The sequence below is a fragment of the Dicentrarchus labrax genome, unplaced genomic scaffold (genome assembly GCF_905237075.1).
Source record: "Dicentrarchus labrax unplaced genomic scaffold, dlabrax2021, whole genome shotgun sequence".
Lineage (NCBI taxonomy): Eukaryota > Metazoa > Chordata > Actinopteri > Moronidae > Dicentrarchus > Dicentrarchus labrax.
This window is the reverse complement of record NW_026136721.1, coordinates 451,549-467,500: the sequence shown is the minus strand read 5'-3', so window position 1 is coordinate 467,500 and position 15,952 is coordinate 451,549. Positions and strand designations below refer to the sequence as shown.

General features: G+C 41.0%; 1 protein-coding gene across 9 annotated transcripts in view; it reads right to left on the bottom strand.

The window, feature by feature from the left end:
• Positions 1 to 15,952, bottom strand: part of fars2 (phenylalanyl-tRNA synthetase 2, mitochondrial) — a 95,997-nt gene that overhangs the window by 4,667 nt on the left and 75,378 nt on the right. Inside the window, exon 11 of one of the 9 annotated variants that reach the window (XM_051385854.1) lies at positions 6,511 to 6,596. The exons of the other annotated variants lie outside the window; for them this stretch is intronic. Coding sequence (XP_051241814.1) covers positions 6,554 to 6,596 — 43 coding nt within the window. The 3' untranslated portion in view covers positions 6,511 to 6,553. Of the gene's footprint in view, positions 1 to 6,510; positions 6,597 to 15,952 lie in introns of those variants that run through there. 9 annotated transcript variants of the gene reach the window in all.

Below are 15,952 nucleotides of genomic sequence, written 5' to 3'. Positions count from 1 at the left end.
AGGGAGAGGAGGGGGGCGAGAGACAGCCAGAGTGAGTGGGAAACAGAGAGAGAGAGAGAGGGGGAGAGAGAGAGAGAGGGAGAGAGAGAGAGAGAGAGAGGGGGAGAGAGAGAGAGAGGGAGAGAGAGGGAGAGAGAGGGAGAGAGGGGGGGAGAGAGAGGGAGAGAGAGGGAGAGAGGGAGAGAGGGGGGGAGAGAGAGGGAGAGAGAGGGGAGGGGGGGAGGGGGGGAGAGAGAGAGAGGAGGGAGAGAGAGAGAGAGAGAGAGGGGGAGAGAGAGAGAGAGAGAGGGAGATAAGTGGATGATGATGGACAAGATTGAAAGAGGAGTGTTGGGTTTCATTCAGACGGAGAGAAAATGTGTTTATGAGAGAGAGAGAGAGAGAAAGAGAGAGAGAGGGGGGGAGACGGGTGAGAGAGATCGATAGACTGAAGGAGGTGAGAGGAAACGTCCTTGAAAGCATCGTGCTGCCTTCACATAACGAGGGGAAAACCAGGATATCTGACACTGAATATGAAGCCTCTCCCTCGTTCCTCCCTCCTATCCTCCCCTCTCTCTCTCTCTCTCTCTCTCTCTCCATCGTCCCTCGTCTCCACGCCGTTCAGGTTTTTATCATCGTCACTTTTTTGTTTCTTGTGTTTGACGTGAAGAGACTTCACCTCTTTGAATCAGTGTGTGTGAATACAAGCAGCCAGAGGACAGACGCAGTACTGGAGGCTGTAGAGACGCCCTGCGGGAAGACAACTGAAGACTTTACGTCACATGAAGTGCACTGGTCGTCTGCTTTCTTTAAAGATCCCCTCCAGACGTCTGTTCATGAGACCCATACTGACATTTAAAGGGAAGAATCAGTCAACCAGCTGTATCTGACATTGCTGTTAAGGTTTCTCGTTTTCTCGTCAATACACTTTTTCTCTCTTTGTAGTTTTTGTTGTGAATGCAAATATAACGCAGCGAAAACAGCGAGTGTCTTCTCTACAGTGTGCAACACAAGCTAACGTTGGCTTATAACTGATAGATAGATTTTAGACAACAATAAATGATGCTAACAGCTAATGATAGCTTCCTACTAGCCTAGAGTGATGTGAGGCAGGGGCATCCAGCTAGCTACCTGTAGCTAAGCTAACTGGGGTTGTCCGGCTGGCGGTGTCTTGGCTGCGCGGTGTGGGTCTGACGTTGGTGGTCAAAAACTTTAAGTTAAAAGGAAAAGTACAAAAACAACAAACAATGAATTACAGTAATTAAATGTCTCTGTTTTCCCTCCAGTTCACGAAGCAAATTTAAATTTAAAGAAAACAAAACTGTCAAACTCGTCTATTCTTAACTGATGAAGAAAAATAATATATGAAATATGAAATATTTGTGTTATATGAGGAAGATCATGAAGATTGATCTGGATTAAACTAATTCAACAAAATAAGAGAAATTAGATTTGAGAGACTTTTTTACACACATATTGATTATTGGGACTCCTCTTCCTCTCTCCTCCCTCTTTCTTTACCTCGTTTCTTCCTCCAACGAGCCACAAACGAGCCAAACTCAATTAGTATTCTGTTAAGTGCCTGCGATGTGTGTGTGTGTGTGTGTGTCTGTCTGTGTGTGTGTGTGTGTGTGAATCGGAGGCTCTCTCCTCTCGTTAATCTCACCACTTAGATCCTTCCTAATTGGGACGGACAGTTTGACGGAGGAGACACCAGGACGGGAGGAACACCAGAGGGCAGGAAGGAAGAGGGGCTTTGAACCACTGACGGAGAATACACACCAACACACACCAACACACTAACACACACCAACACACACCAACACACACCAACACACCAATGCCGCTAAATGCACGATATTCATGAGATCATATAAATAAATGTTATGAATATTAATGAGCTGTCGTCTGTGCTGGTGGAAATACTTTGAAATATTTCCTGTGACGAGCTGCCAAAATAGTTCCTTCTTCTTCTATCTACAACTTAAACGTCACACAAGACGACACTCGGATATTTAAAGGGATATTCCAACAAACCCGGGTCAGCAAAAGTAATGTTATTATTGAAAATGTATCAGTAATTAGTTACACTACTAGTTACTGGGGAAAGTAATAAAATGTCTGCAGATTTCATGATGTAAAACTGTCAATGACAGTAAAAGACTGTAAACTCTAAATATGTTACCAGTTACAGTAAAACTAATATTTTATGGCTAAAACTTATTTTTAATAATTAATAATTTATACGTTATTTTATATTAGACTGTAAATTACGCAGTAAACCACCATCAAAACAGCAAAACTGTTTCTTTTGATGATAAAAACTATTTGTTATTATTTATTTAAGCAGTAAAATATGAAATAAAAGTTCAAATCAAAAGTCCTAATATCCTTTTAACCTTAATAGTAGAAAATGTTCTACTGTATTTATGATGGTAGAGTCAGTTTCAACTGATTTGACCACAGAACTAATAACCTCAATATTACCAGACTCCCTTAAAAAATCACATCATTTTAGAGATATTGATTGAGGAGAAACTTTATAAACGTTGTGAAACGTTCTCTACGACAGATTCTTAACTATTCGGACCTTCTTGTAAATTCGGGATATGTTACAGATTAAGTTATTTCTCACCAGACGGCGGTCCGACCTCCTCCACTGCCGTCCACTGTGAGCGACAGCCTGTCAGCAGCCCGCCGGACGCACACTGTTCTCTGGCGTTAATGCCTTTCTTCCTCATCTGTGAGCTGAAACCATCAGATTTCCACACAGTCAGAGGACGTGAAAGTGTGAGACCTGCTCATAAAGTTCAGTTATGAACTCCCACAATGCACCACAGAGCGTCTCTCCTGCAGGGCCGCTGACAGCGCAGGTAAACAGTATGTAGGTGAGATCTCTAATGGAGGCTGGGTTTTAATCAGCTGTTATTTGTGCAGCTTTGTCCTTTAATGTGGACGATTTTTGCGGTGGTGACACTCTCTCTTACCGTCACGGGAGTAACGACAGCATTTGAAGATGTTCTGCTGTTGGATTTCTTCTGATGGGAAAGTCTAAATAAATACATGAATAAAAAATGCCAAACAAAATCAAAGAAATCCGGAAGGCGGATACGCAAACGGCTGCCTCTTTCTGAAGCCGGCCTTTTAGTCTGCAGAGCAAAGACAGAGCTCTTCTCTCCCTCGCTTGTTTATTTGGCCTTTTTTTTTTTCATGCACGGCGGCCTGGTGAGAGCTGCCTGTGATCTATTAATACATCTGCATAAATTAGTCAGAGCCGCTCTGTAGCAGTTAACCGGCTGTGCGAGAGCTCTGGCTCTAGTCCGGAAAATCCACCAGGATTCTGTCCACAATCTGTCGCTTGTGGAGGAGAAACCGGCGACTCTGCTGCTCCCTCAAGAAAAAACTCGTCACATATCTCCCCAGAGAGGTCGGAGTTCACTGTCTGGGCAGGGTTGAGGGTTTGAACGCAGGCTGTTTGGTTACAGCTGTGACCTGACATCATGCTGTAAACGTGTGTGAATTCACATCGTTTGAATATGCTGCTGCAGCGTCTGTAGGTGAGTAACCCAGCTGACTTTCAGGGTTCAGGATACAAAAACAAGCAGGTGAAGTGAGCGTTGACTTCCTAATGACTCTAAAACCCGACACTTCTTTTACTCAAACAGGCAGGAAACATCTTTCACACTGAATTTAAACTAGCGATGTCCCAATCCGACCTTTAAGCCGGGTATCGGTATCAGCTTTATTGAGCTTTACTGACCTGATTAGATCTTTGTTTTACGTCAGCTCTCATGCAGCTGGTTTTAATCACAAAGCTTTCATGCAAGGTGCAGCTATTGTCGACTCTCTACCGCTGTCTCTTTCCTAAACTCTGATGAGCTGAGAGACAGACAGATATCCGGTTTTGGCTCCTTCCACCCCGGGACCGCTAACGGTTGTGGTTCTGGAGGCAGACACCCTCTCCACATTCAAGAGTAGGCTTAAGACATTCCTCTTTGATAAAGCTTATAGTTAGGGCTGGATCAGGTGAGTCCTGAACCATCCCTTAGTTATGCTGCTATAGGCCTAGACTATCGGGGGATTTCCCATGGTGCACTGAGCTCCTCTCTTCCTCTCTCTTTCTGCACTCATTCATGTTCCATTAATGCATGTTACTAACTTCACTTCTTCCCCGGAGTTCTTGTGCTTTCTCGTCTCGCAGGTTCTCATCGATCCTGGTGGAGCCTCCTGCCATGGTCCTGCTAGATTGCCATTGCCAATACTGTTGTTACTGTCCACCTGTCTGTCTGTCTGTCTGTCTGTCTGTCTGTCTCTCTCTCTCTCTCTCTCTCTCTCTCACCCCAACTGGTCGAGACAGACGACCACCCACCTAGAGCCGGAGGATCTGTCCTAGGTTTCTGCCTTTTAACAGGCAGTTTTTCCTTGCCCTTGTCTCCAAGGTCTTGCTCATGGTGGTACTGTTGGGTCTCTGTAAATAATGTTAAAGAGTTCGGTCTAGACCTGCTCTATTTGAAAAGTGTCCTGAGATAACTTCTGTTATGAATTGGCGCTATACAAATAAAATTGAATTGAATTGAATTGAATAACGTTAGTGGCACAGGTAACTAGCTAACAGCATGTCATATTACTGCTGGTGACGGTTAGTCCATCTGGAAACTCCATAAATCCCCTCGGTACCTCTGTCTGTCTCTGAGGTTGTGTTCACTGGGAGGCTGCTGAGCCCCGTTCGGTTGCTAACGCTAACAGCAGCTACATTAGCAGTTCGCTAAAAGAAGAAGATTGATTGACGGGTGGATGTCAGGATATTATTGGTTGAAATCAGTTAGTTCATGATGACGTTAGCACGCCTCACACTTAGTTTTACAATGATTGGATTTTAATAGAAAAATACAGACAAGAAATGTTTGGCATTCATTTTTAAATATAACTGAATTAATGTCTCATTAAAACGACTTACAGAATCCTTTTCCTGTCACATTGGTGTAAATGAGCTTCCATAGCAATGAGATTACGTGTCTAAATAAAGTTTAAATTAAGACAAATTTAAATAAATATTGTTTTAGCAATATTGACATTTGTACTATATCTGTTCCCTTTCATTCAACTATTCTAATAATAAATATCTGTAAAAATATGAATGGAGTGAAGGAAGGAAGAAGTTAGAGATGGTGAGAGGAGGAGGAGGAGGAGGAGGAGGAGGAGTGTGAATTATTAACACGACTGTCACTGTAGTAGGGAAGCCTGTCTGTCAGAGGTAATAATAGACACACAGAGGCTGAAGTCTGATCACCTTATCAATGTTTCAATAAGCAGAGGAGCCAGTCTGAGCTCATTAATTATTCGTGAGACTGGAATCTGATTGGTTCGTGAGAATGATCAGAGATTACTACAAAGTTCTTTCACTTTCACCAGCGTTATCTGACCTTCTTACTTCCTGTTTTGTCCTTCATTCGTTTTACTTTTTTATTCCTTCTTCCATCTGTCCTTTTAGATCTCCTCTCCTTCGTACTTTCTTCCCTCTTCCCCCTTTTAGTTTTTCTTTTATTGTTCCTACTTTATTTTCACTTCCCTGTTTCAGTCATTCTTTCAACCCTTCATCTTATTTACCTCCTTGCTCTTTTACTTTTTCACTCCTTCTTCGAACCCTCCGACCTCTTTTACTCTCTTCCTTCCCTCTTGCCTCTCTTCTATCACACTCTTCTTTTACTCTGCCTTCTTTCTTGAAGTCAAAATTTGTGTTTTAAGTCTTTTTATTTCCTATCTTGTACTGTACGTCTCCTGTCCGACACTAACAGGAAGTCCTGTTTTAGGTATTTTCAGGTGTTCTTAATGGTATTTTAGAGTTTCCTAAAAAACAATAAAAGTATTTGATGACTCATCCTGCACTTGGGGGGGTGTATCGATTAATGATTATTGTACAAAAGCTCAACTTTCTAACTGTATTCAGTGATTTTGGTGAAACTGGATCAGATTTTATGGAGGAAATAGAGATAGTCGTCCTCCGGCTGCTTCCACTCTCTCTTTCTCTCTCTCTCTGATTCACAGAGTTTCCTGATGGACACATAGCTTTAGCTAAAGTAGCTAACCGCTAATTAACTACCGCTAACTATATCTGCCGTTAGCGGTCGACCGAACCGGGCTCAGCAGCCGGACCGGGATCAAACACAGCCTCAACAGTACCGATGTCATTCACAGAGTTTCTGATGGACAGATTGATCAGTAGTCAACAGTTAACTACTGTTAGCTCAGCCAGCCGTACAGCTACGTTAACTGACTCAACCACCTCTGTCTGGATTTACTGTCTCTTTCATTGTGTTCGGTCCGGGGTCCGGCTAGGTTCACTGCAAGGTTAGCTGACCTTAGCTCATAGTGCTAGCTGCATATCAGTGGGCGCTATTTGCTGCTATAAACGCTCATTTTCAACACTTGGACAGAACTCTACTTCCTGTTTCAACTCTGTTCTTTGTACTAATTTCTTCCTTAACTTCTGTCTTCATCCTACTGTTTCCTTCATTTACACCTGTTATTTACCTCCTTCCCTCTCATCCGTCCATCCTTCCCGCCTCATCTCTCCTTACTTCCTGCTTCCTGTCTTCATGTCCTTCATCATCCCGACTCTGGTAGTTGGACACAAACTGAAATGTCATCTCCACACTGATCAAACAGTCTGGTTGCCTTTTTACCGACATGGTGAGTGTGTGTCTATATACTGTATATATACAGTGTGTGTGTGTGTGTCGCCTACTGTCCATCTGTTGGAGCACCAGGAGACATGATGACTGTTTACTGTGACTCACACACACACACACACACACACACACACACACACACACACACACACACACACACACACACACACACACACACACACACACTCCTCCTGGTGTCTTATAGCAGGTTTTCTCAATCCATCAATCAATTTATCCGAAAGAGACGAACAGACGACGTGAATCATCAACTACATATAACAGACAGCAGAATACAGATGTCCATATGAGCGTGTGTGTGTGTGTGTGTGTGTGTGAGATGTTACGTGACTGTGTGTCAGCTCAGACACAAATTTGGATAAAACCGGATCAGAGACGCATCTGGAGGAGTTTGTCCTGAAAGCTGTGATCTCTGACGCTTTGGTTCAGCGCCGTCCGCCTGTCGAGGGCTTAATACACGAAGCAGCTGATCACCAAACTGGTCTCATGGATGATGTCGGTCGTACAGCAAACAAAGACGGATGAGTTATTTCTGGTGTTCAGCTTTTTGAGAGCAGACTTTTGAAATGTTTGGATGATGAATGAAAGTGTTTGACGAGCCTGAAGGGGATCAAGATCTCGCTAAACTGGAGACGACGGATAAGGTTGTGAACTGAAGGTGATGATGAGCAGAGAGGGATAAATCAATTAATTGTTTTATTAAGTTTGAAATTGGTCCAAAATCGAGCAAAACTGGCTGCAATTTAATCCTTGTGGGCTAAAAGTTCTTGTTTCTACCACTGTGAGGCTCAGAATGTTATTCTAAGTGTTATTATTATGGAAAGATCCCTATAGAGATAGACCTATTTTTGAATAGTAAGATCCTTTTTTTAAACCACAAACAACAGTTATATCCCTCTGTCAAAGCCACCAGACTCTATTGACAAAAACAGTAATTTAACCTCATAACATTGTTAACACTTCATTCAAACTTGACATTTAAACAAAATAAAATTCACCAAAACCTTTGTTAGTGTTTCAACAATCACCACCACCAAGTATGTGTATGATATGTAACCGGGGCAACGTCAACAGTGAGACCTCAGTGGGTCTTTGGCTAAAAAAAGGTTGAATAAAAAAAATACAAGAATATCAACATAACTTTTGGAAACCTATCACCAGTATCAACCTTTAAAAACCAGCTTCAGTCAACCTTTGCACAGAGCTCATCGAGCCAGAAATGCAGAACCCAATATTGCCAGGGGGACAGTCTCATTACCCATAATTCCTAGCCTTTACTAGTGCAAATCCACTTGACATTAGCAGCGTGCGATTGGCTGCTCAGAACGCATGGGCTCCACTTCCTTTCCGTTATCGTAGTGAATAATTCAGACGGCTGTTTAGCTGACGGCCTCGCTGGCATTTCCTCTGTGCTAATTGCTCGTTAAACGTTCCACTTGACCTTTAACAGGAGGATACAATTTTGAAAGGTTTCATTTTAGGGCAACTGTGTTGTCAGTCTGTGTTAACTATTCAAACCCTGACTGAACTATGTTTCCCTTCAGGTATATCCGGCACAATTTAAAGAGATAGAGAAGGAGGGTCTCACTGGATTCAGGGGTAAGAAAAGCAGCTTTCCTGGTTGTTTCCACAGGAGCTGAATCTGAGTTACTACAAGGAAGTCTAGAAGTGCATTGTGTTTGTCACTAAGACTTATACTGGAACCAACACTGGTGGGGGGCCTTATGGTAGATGAAATGTGATAAACTGCCCTCTAGGGTGCTAATTCTGACACTGACTGAGCCATAAATGGTGAAATGCCTTTTTTATTAGGGATGCATGACAAGTATTGGGACATCGTCTGACAATGGAAAATTTATATTATTATGAATTATTGGAAGAATTAAATTATTGATAATAATAATTTATTTGGAATTCTCACAAAAAGCACCAACAAAATGCCTTTACCTAGAGCCACTGTCATTCTAAGGTAACAAAAACACAATGATTCTTATTTTCAGCTGATTTTCAACTTCTTCACAGAAGACACTACGTTTTATTTTTGTCAGCACTTTGAGTCAAACAACATCACTCATCCCTGAGGGGAAGGTATCCCGTCGACCATCTCAGTCAACACAGAAGTCGCACAGAAGTAATATGATTTAAATGTCCAGTGTGTAGGATTTAGAGGCATCTAGCAGTAAAGTTTCAGATTACAACCAACTGAATACTGCTCACCTTCCAAGTGTGTAAGAGAAACTACAGTAGCCATGAAACTCTTTTAAAACTCGTTAAACTTTTTCGCAGATGACACTACATTTAATTTTTATCAGAATATCTGTATCATTCTCTTGAAACAACATCACTTGAACGCTCTATGTGCTTTGTGTGAGTGGCTTGGGTAATCCTTATACAAACATAAAGAGCTATATCAAGTCCCGCTGCTGAGAAAATACTATAAAAATATGACCAAGAACAACTCCTTACAGCTCCTGAAACGCAAAATGCCCAAAACCTACACAAGCTTTCAGAGAGGAAACTGATTCTTTCCTTCACTTCTGAAAAACTGACTTTCTGCAAACTGGATTTTGTCCGCAGGCAGTGATTAAAATTTAACAGCAACACATGCAGCTTTAGGGCACTCACCAAGAAAACACACTTGCTCACACACACACGTACACTAACAGCTCGGAATAAAACTCCAAAAACACAACACAGATTCGACCAGAGAGCTGCCATTTAACACGGCAGCTGCCACTTCATATAGCAGTGGTAGAGAGGACTCACAAAACCATGCTTGCTTTGTCCCTCTCTCTCACACACACATAAATACTTAATGGGAAGGTGGCACTCCCGAAAATCAGTGGCAGCTACAGTCGACAGCTTGTTTGGGTTTCTTTTGCTTTACTTCCCTAGTCCACCTCAACAATCAACTCATAACAATGTAAAGTTGCATCAAAATGAAACAAAATCACAACAACGACGTTTTATGACTTAAAGACATGTTAATGTTTTAATAGTGCTACAGTAAAAGTCAAACTCAGACCTTACAAGAGGCTGCATCAAAGTTTAGAGGATAAACATCTCTATTTAATCTGAGATGAGATGTCATAGATAAATAAATAATTCCAGATTTTTAACAGGTTAAAGCTGTTGCATTATTTCCATTAAATTGAATTCAGTATATGAGTCGGGTAAAGCCCTATGGTGGGCAGTACATACCTGTATTATCTAGGACAATAAAAGTATTGGATCAGGAGTATGTATCAGCAGATTGTCAATATTAATATATCGGGGGCAAAACAACATGAGATAAACAAAGTCGCCATCACTGCCGTGGCGTCTCCCTACAGTGTGCCCGAATACAAGCCGCCCTTATGGTGTGTTCCCATTGAAAGCATTACTCATGCTAGTTCACTCACAGGATCGTTTGTACAGATGTATTGTTAATATGACCAATATTCACCTTGTGTTACTTGCACAAGGTGCACTTACTTACTTTAATCTGGTTTACAACGGTGGTAGCAGCTTTGTCTTTGACTTTTTTTTCACAAACCTTTTGCTGAAAGTTTAATATTTTCAACATACGCGTGTATTTGCATCTTTGCATTGACTTTCTGTGTAATCTAGTCACACTAATCATTTTATTCGCCTTTGGTTTGAACACAACATAAGAACTGTACAATTTTCTACTTTTCTCTACTTACTCTTTCTTGCTTACGTTACTTTTACAACGATGTCTAGGAAATGGGGTTCTTCCCCTCTTGAATACCTACAAAAAAACATGAATTTATCTGAATTCTTTCCTGATATAACTAATATGTGATGATCAAATGCACCTCTTGATATTGTTGTAACAAATGTCTCACTAATATATACAATTTGAATAATGCTAAGATCTCCATCTATGTAAGAAACCTTCATCAGTGACTCAGGGCCGCTGCCTAACATCGTCAGTCCAACTACCCATAATGCTGCAGTCACTGAGTCACTATGACTTGCAGTGGCAGCGGCGCTGGATGGCGGACTACCCAAACCTATATCCGGATTCGTGCATAGATCTTGTTTTAATACCCTGGTTGTATAAAAGTGGAATTTTCCTTGCTGCTTTTAAACAAGGTGTGTCAGGAGACTTTATTTTCCTGGTCAAAATAATCTTCTGTTTATATTTTGTTTCACTGTGAAGACAAACTGCTGTGACTCATCAGAGCTTTTCATCATCCACATGATTAGAATATAAAACGGCCTCATTAGAAACTAGACGTTTGTGAAATAATTTTTTGATTTTGAAATTTGCTTTTGATCTGAGAAAATTGCCAAGAAGTAAACAAGCTCACTTCCTCTCCCTCTCTCTCTCACTTAGTGGTTTCTCCCTCTCTGTCCCTCCCTCTCTCGCCCAACCTCCCCCTCGCTGCTCACTCTCACTTTCACTTGAGGCCACTTCACTTATTGGAGATGGCAAAACGTGTGTGTGTGTGTGTGTGTGTGTGTGTGTGTGTGCGCACACGCTGTGGGTCGATATGAGTTGAAAGACAAACAGGAAGGCACTTTAGTGAGTGTGAATGAGTGTGTGTGTCTATTACACGGGGAAAGCAGGAAGAGAGCATCATTATCAGGAGAATGGAGGCAGCAGGAGTGCTTTTCCAAAACCACTAAAGCCTGTGAAAGTGTGTGTGTGCCCCTATGCCTACAATCCAATCAGATTCATTCACAATACATTTTCATGATCTCTCGGGTAATGTGAGCTTGCTGTGCTTCAGACGTGTGTTCGTGTGTGTATGTGTGGGTCGATACTGTTAATGCATTGCTAAGTTAACCTGCTGCCTGCAGCGAGGACGTCGAACTGAGCAGCACCTCCTCTGAGTTTTAATAACAGAACAGAAACGAAGATTAAAAATGTTCACTAACGGGAAACGAGGAAACATCATTGATTCACGACGCAGCCCGTCTCCTGGTCCAATCAGATTCATTACTTCCACGACATTTGTCAAAGTCCAATCAGCATCTACTACCTGAAACATCACATGGGAAGCTGCTGATGAAAGGAAGAATCGATTCCCCGCGCAGCTGCTCTCTTTGGACCAATCAAAGTAAAAGATCCACACTAACAGCACTAACATTTATGGGAGGTTTTAGACACCCAGAGAACAATAGTCTACATACATGGCAATGGTGGCGCATGTACCAGCACTGTAACTCAATTTGTGCGGAGAAAAGAAAGACAGTTCAGCCTTGGCTCAATCTTAATCTGGATGTTGATGATTCTTATTTTGGTGATTATTCATTAATGAAAAAGTTGAGCAAGGTTAAACTTTTTTGCCGATGACACTACGTTTTATTTTTGCCGGAACGTTTGTGTCAAGGCTCTACATGTTTGGTGGCCTGGGTAATCTGATCCTAATACATACACAGAGCTCTATCAAGTCCAACTGCAGAGAAAATACCATGAAAATATGACTGAACAACTCCTTATGGCTCCTGAAACCTGTTGAAACTCTAACTGCTCATTCTAAGGTAACGAAATCACAAGAGAGGTATGTTAAGGTGATTATACACTGATATACATACCTATGAATATTATATTATATTTCTACCACTAGATGCTACTAAATGTCACACACTGGAGCTTTAAAACTAAAAAAATGCTATCTCCTACACTTTGTTGCTCCTCTCTGGGGGGATCTGGGTTGTCTTTTAGGAGACAGCAAGTCTAATAGAGTCCAGAGCTGAGCAGAAACTCAGCGTATTGTTGTTGTCTCTCTCCATCAGACTCAAGGTTAGCGCTTTTAGACTGAACCTGAGGCTGTTTGACTTGTAATGCAGGCAGAAAACAAAGAAAGGAAACAAAATGAAAGAGGGTTTATTTTTTCATCCATACATCTGACTCGCTCTCACGTTTCTGCAGGAACTCGTCGTATTTTCTCTGGCGAGGCCGACGCTCAGCACTCCTATTAGCACAGAAAATGGTTCTCTGCTTTTCAATTACCAGCTGCCCCACTCTCTCTCTCCGTGGCACGCACACAATGAAACAAGGACAAACACACATCAAGAAATACCAACACACACACTTTCGTTGTAAAATTCCCTCCGGCGAATGAGTCATCCAAAACAATATTTACAATCTCTGACAGTCACTCAGTGTGTGTGAGTGGGTGTGTCCAACATCCTGATTATGCGTTATTAAGCCAAATTATAAATTAAAATCACAATTAAAGAAGCAGAAAGTAATGTTCAGTTGAAGTGGTATGAATGTAAGAGGACCTGTGGTGGTCTGTGCCTGTGTGTGATTTGAATATAAAATATGTCTCTGACTGTTATTTTCCACACATACAGAGCTCAGTGAGTGCGGCTCTACACTGGGTTTATATTGTCTCATATGGATCATGAATCTAGGCTGTGTTCCTACAGGATATATGTTTCTGAAAACGTTTTAAGCGAGACAAAGGCAACGCAGTAACAGAATATTGATTCATATTTCATCACCGTTTCCCAGGTTAACAGTTTGGTCTGAGTTTTGTGAGCCTGCTGTGTTGGATAGACTTTTGCAGTTAAAGTTGAATGTGACCGACTTACAAAGAAACCTCATCAGGCAGCACAGAGCTTAACATTTGGATTACGTCTGTCTTGTTCATGTTTAAAATAATAGCTGTACAGTGCCGGCGTGATAAGGTTGATGTGTTTGTTCATAATAAATGACGAGTATTGTAGAAAGCTAACATTAGCTCAACCAACAGAAGACACAAACTGTTACACTCTATTATTATTAGTCATACAGCAGCTGAAAACATTCGCATGAGGGTTTTAGTGCCATTTAAAACTAATCAGAGACCTACTGACTGACTCAAACCAATTTGACCGGTTAATTCAACACAAAGCAAAAGAATACGACACTTTTAGACAGGAGGAATCAATCTAAATATAAAATTACTGGTCAGATTTCTAAATAATAAGGCCTCTAGTAATAATATATAATAAATAACAAATAAATCAGATTTTAAGGATGCAGAGGAAACGATGTATCCCAAATGAACTGTTAAAGCTGACTCAATATGTGGATGTATTTTTATGATTAAAAAAAAAATCTTAATCGTTAATTCAGATCAGTTGAGCTACTCTGCAGTCGCTCCACGTACCCTCTGGAAACAGCACCAGTACCCACTGTGGTCCTGCATTATAGGACCACAGGAAGAGCAGCTGAGAGTGTTACAGCAGCTAATGGGGATCTAAACAAGCAAACAACCAACATCTCTGCAAACTGAGCTGTCCGATGACCTTTCCTCCTCCTCTTTCCCTCTCTGGACATGTGAACTTTGACTGATATGATCTGCACTCAGAGGTCGACAGAGAGAGTGTTTCTCTTCCGAGGACTATGTTTTGCTGAGAGAATCAAAAAAAAGCCACCGGAGACAGAGAGTCAGAACAGAGACAGACACAGAGTCTCCAGGGTCTTTCAGTTTCTGTTTAATTTATTATCCACATTGACCTCGACCTCGACCTCAACCCGGAGCTTTACAGTGTGAGTGACTTCAGCACTGCTTCCCAAACCTTTTCTACCATCGACTAAACCGACGACCTCTGGCTAAATTACATATTTTATGCATATTTCATATTATATTCAATGAATAACAATAACACAATAACTGCAGGAAGTTTCTGTAAAATTAGCCATTTGGATGAATTTTGAGCAAATCACACAGCAAAACAGGATTCTCAATCAGGAGAGACAATGGGCTTTTATTTTTAATCCAAAAAGAAAAATGTTCTGCATTAGTAATATAGTTTTAAGAAAATATATCTGTGTCTTAATAAGATATTACAGATAATATTGAGGTTGATTTGACCAGCAACAACAATGGTTGCATAATATCCCAGCAGAGGAACCAGATAACATCTCAGTTTAAGAGAAGGTCGTCTGCTCCCAGTGTTGGAAATGAAGCAGCTGTTTAATTTTTTGGCTAATTATGAATCTCAGATTAAGGCACAAATTCTTAAATTCAGCTCAATAAAGTGACCAAAATATTTTCATTGAGTTTTCACTGCTTGTATTAAGAACAACTATATGTAAGAATATTTGGATTGTTTTTGCAGTGAACATTGGTCAGAGAAGAGTTTTTCTGATATTTTTAGGGACTTTTTATATAATTCTCTGTCTGTATTATGTATTACTTTTTATTTTTAACAATCATACATAACTGCATTTTTAATATAAAGGCCCACTGTGAGTGTTATAAGTTTTCATACATGCCTTAAAATTAAGAAGGCCTCGCGACCTCCTGTGAAGTTACTTTAGTCTTAATGCATTTGAGGGGAATTATCAGTTTTTATAATTATTTTACATCCTTGCACGCCTTCCCAACATCAAAATCACACTAACAGACGTAAGATAACGAAACACTTGAAGTTTCAGTTTCAGTTTTGCACAGAAACAGTCTGTAGAAACGTCCTTGAGAGAAACCAACAGAGCACTTTTTACTTTCAGTCTTTTTGTATCTGTCACTCTACCTCTCTCTCTCTCTTCCTGATCCCCAGACAATAAGAAGTCAATCTACCTGGATCGAACCTCATCACTACCACACTTGCGATTAAGGTCAGAGTAGAAAAGGACAGCGAGGTAGAAACCGTCGATAAAGAAAGACTCCACGTCTCCCTCTCAGCTCTCCTGCCTCCTCTGTATTCATTTCTCCACCCGACTCTTCAACTGTTTCTCCACTTTGAACTCTTCATTTCAGTTTGAGAGAGAAATGAAATAATGGAGAGACAAATAAGTAAGCGTTGGAGAAGCAAACACACACACTGAGTGTGACACAGTTTCATTAGTGAGAGAAATCCATCGACGTCTTTGCAGCGACAGTCGACCTCTGTATCTGTGTCACAGACAGACGGAGGTTACTGCGAGTGTGTTCGAGGTTCAGTCCATTTATAACCTGGAGAATAGCTTTTTAACTGGTTTATTTATCATATATTGTACACCTGTTTAATTACAGATATATAATTCATACCAAACACATGAAATAAAATGAAGCCTATTTGTATTTTTATATTGAAATCATATATATATCATCACATCCATTAACCCATCAATCAATCTTCAAAAACAACTTTATTGCTCGTACACAAACCCAACACAACAGTGATTTTCCTGACGGACTTATTACTAAAAGTAGTAAAGTTAGCTCGGCTTGCCGTCCAGCTAACGTTAGGTGACCCAACCCCGGCGTGGCTTTATTCCCTGTTGTTAGCGAGTAGCGCTGTAGCTCTATGGGGGGCGGACCTAATGTACAATCAGC